This window comes from Empidonax traillii, unplaced genomic scaffold (genome assembly GCF_003031625.1).
Source record: "Empidonax traillii isolate 1590-97213 ecotype Southwest subspecies unplaced genomic scaffold, ASM303162v1 scaffold3018:size24656, whole genome shotgun sequence".
Taxonomy (NCBI): Eukaryota; Metazoa; Chordata; class Aves; order Passeriformes; family Tyrannidae; genus Empidonax; species Empidonax traillii.
The window spans coordinates 8,301-15,210 of NW_020958211.1; the positions used below are offsets into that span (position 1 = coordinate 8,301).

A 6,910-nucleotide genomic window follows, 5' to 3' on the forward strand; every position below is an offset into this window, starting at 1 on the left:
TGAAGTTCAGTTCTGATTTTAAAACATGTTACTTAACATCCAAATTTACATCAAAATTTCCTGAATTCCAGTGAAATGCGAGATGACTGCACTATTTTAATAAACACCACAGAGAATAAGGAAGGCTGGAAGGTCCCCTTTTTGCCATCCCACTGCTGAGTGCAGTTCAAGAGCTCCTTTTAGACTGATTGAGGATTAGGGAACAAACGCTGAACCAAAATTGTCTTTTCGTATGTTCTGACTGAAAACACAGACAGGAAAAAGGCATTTCAATCAATACTTAGTCATTTAGTGAAAATATTTTCAGTAATTCAGTGCCTTAAATGAGTGTGACTTCCTTAAAACATCACCCTGTTTTCTTGTGAATCCCAAATACTGTTCTTACTTTTCCTGATGACTTGATGCCTTTGGCAAGGGAGGCATATACAATCACCCAAGCTAGGAAAAGAGATAGTGCCAAGGGCCATCTGATCTCACCAGGATATTCAATCCCCGCTGAAATCTTCAATACAAAGTACCTAAGAATTAAAAAAAAAAAAAAAAAATTAAATCGGGGGGGAAAAATAATAGAAAAAAATAATGACAGCATTATAAAGCAACCAGAGGCAGTAATTGAGTGCAAATTCCTGGAGTATTTAGTTTTGCTTCAGCATCCTCAGCACTTTCTCTAGAAGGTTCCAGCGATTCTCACCATGTACTATTTTATTTATCTGCATTGCAGTAGCAGATAAAACTGCAGGGTGTGGGCCAACACCCCAGCTGTGCTGAGCACCATAGGAACAGAACACAAGTAATCCAGCATTTGAACTGCCTTTCATCATTCCTACACATAAAAAATTAGCATTATTTGCTGTCCATAACTATTACATTTCTAGTTTTCCAAGCAGTGATTTGTTTCCTGTTCCAATGGATATTAAAGAAAGATTAACATAACGGTCAATAAACAAAGAAAGATCTTACTTGAAATATTCTTCACTTCCACTGACAAATGTTTTGTTTCCTTCCCTGGTGAAGTTAACCATGGTTAAGTTTGGATAGGCACTCATACAGAAAGTAGAGTTCTTGATTTGTATTTTTGGATGGTCACCAATAATGCAGGAATCTAGGGAGGAACAAGGAAAATTAAATGAAAATAAAATAAAATAAATACAAACAAAAAAGATGCATAGTGGGTTCGGGGCTTTTTGGTTATCTGGGATTTTTTGTAAAATTACTAAAATGCAGTTGGTCACATATAATCACTTGAATCCTTGTTCAAGTGCCAGTATCTTTTCTGGAAGGTTGCTTACTGGGTTTACTTTTCCCCTTTTCATGTCACTGTGAGTTTCAACTGTTTGCAAAAACGGTTTTCAGGTTTTGGGGGTTTTTTCTCTATTAAGAGAAGCTTCTCTAAAGACAAATAATTTGTCTTTAACCAACACCCGAGGCTGCCAGCTATGGTATTTTGTTCTGTGCTTTCTCCCCTACACAGAGCTTTCCCCCATCCCGGGAGGGCGCAAGTTGGGCTTTTATTGTCATTTTAACTGACAAATCTCATTCATCCTCGATGAGGAAAAAAAATTTAAATAAATGTGATACAGATCATGTGATACAGATCGTTTCAAAGCGGTTTTGAAAGGGGCCGTTCCTCCGTGCTGGGAACCTCGCCCAGCCATGGCCATCCGCAGTCTCCTCTGGCATCTCCCAGGGGCGCAGCTGAGCTGAAGAAAGCTCTGGAAAACCACCTCGGCCATAAATTTAAAATAAATAAACAAATAAATAAATAAATTAAATAAAAAGCATGTCCCAGCTCACCTAGCAAAAGTTTGTTTTTATCTTTACAGTCTGGCGTGTTCCACGGGTTGTTACAGGAGGCCCAGGGCAGCACGGGCACAAAGGACGCGAAAAGGTAGAAAAGTGTGTAGCACAGGATAATATTGTAATATATGGCTATTAGAACCGAGATGATCAGCATGGCGATGCCGCAGCCTGGGAACAGAGAGGGGAGAGAGGAGAAGATCGCTGTTAATCCCGGGGAAAGGGGCGGGGTGGGGGGAACAGCGGCCGCAGCCCGGGGAGCGGCGGGGCCCGGCGGCTGCAAAGCATCGGCTTCCTCCGGCACGGGGGTCCCCCCGCTTTGAGGGGCTTCCCCCGCAACTGGCACAGGTACGGGGGGAGGGAGGGTGTCCCCCTGCTTTGAGGGCCTTCCCCCGCAAGGACCGCGCAAGGACATGCGGCTGAAGCCATGCGAGAGAGGGAGTGGTGCAGGTCATGCTCCCCAAAACCGGGCCGGCTCCTGCTCCGCTCACCTTGCAAGGCCGGGATGGCTTTCCAGACCGACACGGGGCCCTGACTAGCAAACTGCCCCAGGGAGACTTCCAGGAAGAAAATGGGGATCCCAGCTAGAGCCAACATCATCAAATAGGGGATGAGAAACGCACCTTGGGGGGCAGGAGGGGAGAGAAGAGAGAGCATCCTGAATCACCCCGCGATACTGGGGACAACTCAGTCAAAACATGCAGCTAGTAAAATTTTTCTGTTTGTTATCGATTCCCGGTGCCGCCGGCCTCGACGGGGCGGGAATGGGGTGGGGGAAGGTGGGCGGCAGCTTTCTACCTTTCCAGCATTTGCTCGAGACAATAGTATTGTTAAAGGAGTGCTTTAACGCCTCCCACTTAGAAGTTCTCACGAGAAAAAAGAAAAAAAAATGCTGACAATTAAAAAAGAATTAGTTTAAAATCGCTGCTTCCTTCACAGAAAACAGGTTCTACACAATCGTTTTCGATGATCGCAGCGCAAATCCCCGCTGCTGACAGACCTTTCAGTAGAGGGAAGGGTTTTACAGCTGCAGTGGGTTGAACCCAGTAACCCTCACCGATTCTCCGTTTAAATAAGAGCCTCTGGTAGGAGAACCCCTGCAAATAAACTTTTCCTTCTCCGTGAAAACTATTAACTGCACAAACCCTCTCCCAACATCTCAGCTATTCTGCTGAGCAGCATTCGCTCTAATTCAAAAGATTATTTTTCAATCGGATCATTGAGAGATTTAAAATAATTAGCCCGAACTTCAAGAAATAACAAAATGTCTCTGCTCGGGATCAAACTTCCTCCTGTGACTATCCCGATTCTAAAGCTCTGTGTACAAACGTTTCCTCCCTCCTCTTCCCCCATCCCACCGGTTGCGGATTCAGACCCGACTGTGCATAAATGAGGCGAGGGGTGTCCCGGAGCCCTCCCTCTGTGATCAACCCGCCTCTTCATTTTCCTCCCACTCCGGCCAGCACCAATTGCAGGTGTTTTTTTAAGGAAAGCGCTGCCTTTTTAACGAAATCTCGTCGGAGCTTTCCTACTTTCCGAGGTGACCGTCACAAAAAAAAAAAAAAAAAAAAAAAAAAAACACAAAAAAACCAAACCAAAACCAAACCAAAACCAAAAACCCCCTGGCAGATGCTTCACCACGTCGCTGATGGTCTGAAGGTGCCCTGGCACCTCGGCTCAGCCCGGGGCTGGCTGCCTGGCAATAGGGGGCCACCAGCCCCCTCTTCCCTCCTTTTTCTCCCCCCCAAAAAGGCAGGGACTGGCTCAGACCCGTACGGCACTGCAGGTAGAGAGACAGGAAAAAGCCATCATACCTCCCCCATTCTTAAAGGCCAGGTACGGGAACCTCCAGACATTGCCCAGCCCCACTGCATAACCCACCATGGAGAGGATGAAATCCAGCTTGCTAGACCAGTTCCCTCGGGCTTTATTTTCATCCCCCACATCGTCTTCCTAAAAGGGGAGAAAAGGAGGAGGAAAAGTGGAGGGGGAGAACGAAAAGGAAAAGAAGGGGAAAAAAAAAAAAAAAGAAAGAAAAGAAAAGAAAGAGAGAGATGGGAAAGCAGCTGCTTTTGCAGACAAGCCCCGCGGTGCTGCGGCTGCACCAGGCGAGCAGCGGCCGGGCCGGAGGGACCCTCCCGGGAGGCCCCCCCTGCAGCCCCAGCCACGGCTGCCAGGCCTCTGTCCAAAAAAAAAAAAAAAAAAAAAAAAGAATAAAAGAGAGAGAGAGGAAAAAAAAAAACGCACGAAAGGTGGGTTTAAACCACAGCCCGCCATTGAGGCCTCGGGGGAAGGGAGAGTGAGGGGTTGCCTGGGAGGTCTCACCTCCTCCCTCCGGGGGTTGAAGCACCTCCAGTGCCCTCGGAGGGGTAAGGACCGATCCCCCCCAGGGGCGCAGCACACGCAGATGGACTAAAGAAGCGCTTTTGCAGAACGAAATCCCAAATCCTCCCCGTTCCAGGGTAAATGCAGATACGCGGAAGGACAGGGAGAGGGGCGGGCGCGGCGCGTTCCCGGCCTCTCATCCCGCCGGCGGAACCCCCTGGCTCGTTCGACCTCTTACGGGATTTGGGCTGATTTATTTGGCCCTGGTTCTGGTTACAGGGCCCAAGGCACGCAGCCACTGGGGGTTGGGGCGGGCGGCAGAGCCTGAGGAGGCGAAGGCCGAGGCGCCCTTCCCATCCGACGCTGGGGACAGGACCGGACCTCACGCAGGGAGATGTTCAAGGGGATGCGCGGGCCAGACCCGGGATGCACCGACAGGCACGGCCTAGGGAACGGACGGGAATTACACAGGATGGCCCTTTAGTACCGATGTTACATTATTAGCACTCGCCAGCATTACAGCTCCGGATCTAAGATCCTCTCTCCCCTTCTCTCCTCCCCACCGCACAGCCCCCATCCCCTGGCTGACCGGGACGCGCTTTCAGAACTTCAGCCCCAAATCGGTGCCGAGCGGCAGAGACCTCCCACGAGCTGAAGCCGGGGGTGGGGTTGGGAGGAAGAAAACCCGTAAGGAGACAACTCACCCCCTCCACTCTGCCGGGAAGGACCGAAGTGTTGCCATCCGTGCCCAGTACCACGGTGCTCTGGCTCAAGGTCACCCAGGCGCCCTTGGTGCTGTTTTGCTCCAGCGTGCTCTTACCGAGGCTCAGATTAGCGTCCCCGTCCGTGCTCTGCAGAGCGGGAATTTTGCAGTGGGGGACGGCAGCTTGCCCGGCGGTGCCTACCCCGGGGCCGTGCTTGCAGGGAAAGGCTTCCACAGATTCCCCGCGGAGGGTGGAGTTGGCTTGCACCGGGGTGCTGCTGAGCTTGCAGATCCCGACTTTGGTCCTCTCGGAGCCATTTGGTTTGGCTTCCTCGGGGGGAAGCGCCTTGCTGTCGTTGGAGAGGGACCGGGGCAGCCCGGCCGTCGCGGTGGGGCTTTGCGGCGGGGCGTTCTGCGCCTCATTTTGGGCACCGATTCTCACAACTCCCGCGCCTTCATTGGGTCCGCGAGCCACGGGTTCGGGGTTGTTCACGGCCTGCTTGCTCATATCCCTTTGACTGGCGTAATCCTAAAATGAGAACGTCACATATTTTACCAAAAGAAGAAGAAGAAGGAGGGGAGGGGAGGGGGAAAAAAAAAAAAATGTTGGTGCTGCAGAGGTTCTACGAATTTCTGTCCCCGTGCAGAAAACGCATGCGCTAGAAAATGTGGATACAGGAGCGTTGCAGAATTTCGAGGAGCCCCGGCTCGCCTGCTTGCCCTCCTAACTCAGTGTTAATATTCTGGGGGAAAAACAGTACCGTACATCGGGGGGGAAAAAAAAAAATCCCAAACCAAAACCAAACCGTCAAATAAAACCCAGCACCAGCATCTGCAAACCCGTAATTCAAGTTTAAATAAGTGTTTCTACAGCACTGCGCCGCCAGACCTCGTTAGATTTCACATCACGACTGTAGGATGCTCCCTTCCCTATCACCAGTGTAGAAAGATTCTTTAATTTTACGCCCCATTTCCTTTCTGTCATTCAACAATGCACATCGACTTTTTTTTTTATATATATATGAGCAAGAGACAAGCTGCCCTGTAGGCAGCAGGGGATGTTAAAAAACAAGTGAAATAGTGCTGGTGAACATTTCTGAGCTGGCTGCCACGCTTCAAAGCCTGTCAGCAAGACGGGGAAATGCAAAAAAATCCCCCCAAAACATAACCACACTACCAGAATGGAATTACCGCCAATAACAGCTGGATTTTCCCTAATCTTTTTCCTATGTATCCAACTCGCATATCTCCATGGATTTTTTTTAAGCATTCTCTATTAATTAAAGAGATTATTGATGACACTTTCCCGCTCACCCGTGCCTTTCCCCTCAGTTTAAAGTTATAATTTAAATCGCTATTTTTTTTAATATGTACATTACACAATCTGCAGAAACCCCCTACGTTTTCCATCTGTTTAATATTAGGGTTATATAAGGGTTAATATTTACAAATACACTTTCTCTTTTTTTTTTCAGAACGTTTCACAAAACCACCAGTCGGCATTTCCCTCACAAGTTTTCTCTCCATCGCAATCCCATCTCCCGGCATCGGGGGTAAGATCTGCAAGGACTCGGCCGCTGTCTGAGTGCATTTTGGGGTACAACCTTTTTTCTCCCTCCCTCGCCCCCTTCCTTCCCCGGCAGCGATCCCTACCCAGGTCCGCTTCCCGCGCTGGCTCCGCCGGCAGCACCGCGGACAGCTCCCCCTTCTCCAACCCTTCTCGGTATGGAAGATCAAAAATCAAGCACTTACCATGTCTTAAATAGCCACAGATCGAGTCGATAGAGGCAAAAACGGCGCTACGGGGCAATCGGCAAGACTGGGTTTTGCCCGGTCCAGAGCAAAGCTTTCTATACTTCCTTGGGAAAGACTGGGTTTGCGTCAGTGCATAGCAAGGTGCCCTTCGTGTGACATTTTCTTGATAATAAGAGCTTGATAAATCATTAGCCTTGGTTTCAGATTTTAAAGGGACAACGAGGAGCCGGAGCGCCGGCTGCTGTCACTCACGCGGCAGTGGCATTGCGTGTTCCCCGTGACTCATGTGGGGGCTGACTACTAAACCAAATCCAGCAGGAGCGCGGGAGA

General features: G+C 49.3%; 1 protein-coding gene across 1 annotated transcript in view; it reads right to left on the minus strand.

Moving 5' to 3' along the window:
- The window catches only part of LOC114072336 (sodium- and chloride-dependent glycine transporter 2-like), a gene marked incomplete at its 3' end in the record, with an annotated part of 13,386 nt that extends 6,707 nt beyond the window's left edge, over positions 1 to 6,679 (minus strand). Inside the window, exons 1-7 of the mRNA XM_027910245.1 lie at positions 6,578 to 6,679; positions 4,827 to 5,354; positions 3,612 to 3,750; positions 2,289 to 2,420; positions 1,795 to 1,968; positions 961 to 1,102; positions 386 to 518 (exon numbers count right to left, since the gene is read on the minus strand). Of these exons, the coding sequence (XP_027766046.1) occupies positions 386 to 518; positions 961 to 1,102; positions 1,795 to 1,968; positions 2,289 to 2,420; positions 3,612 to 3,750; positions 4,827 to 5,354; positions 6,578 to 6,580 (1,251 nt within the window). The remainder of the gene's footprint in view (positions 1 to 385; positions 519 to 960; positions 1,103 to 1,794; positions 1,969 to 2,288; positions 2,421 to 3,611; positions 3,751 to 4,826; positions 5,355 to 6,577) is intronic.
- Positions 6,680 to 6,910: the final 231 nt, after the last annotated feature.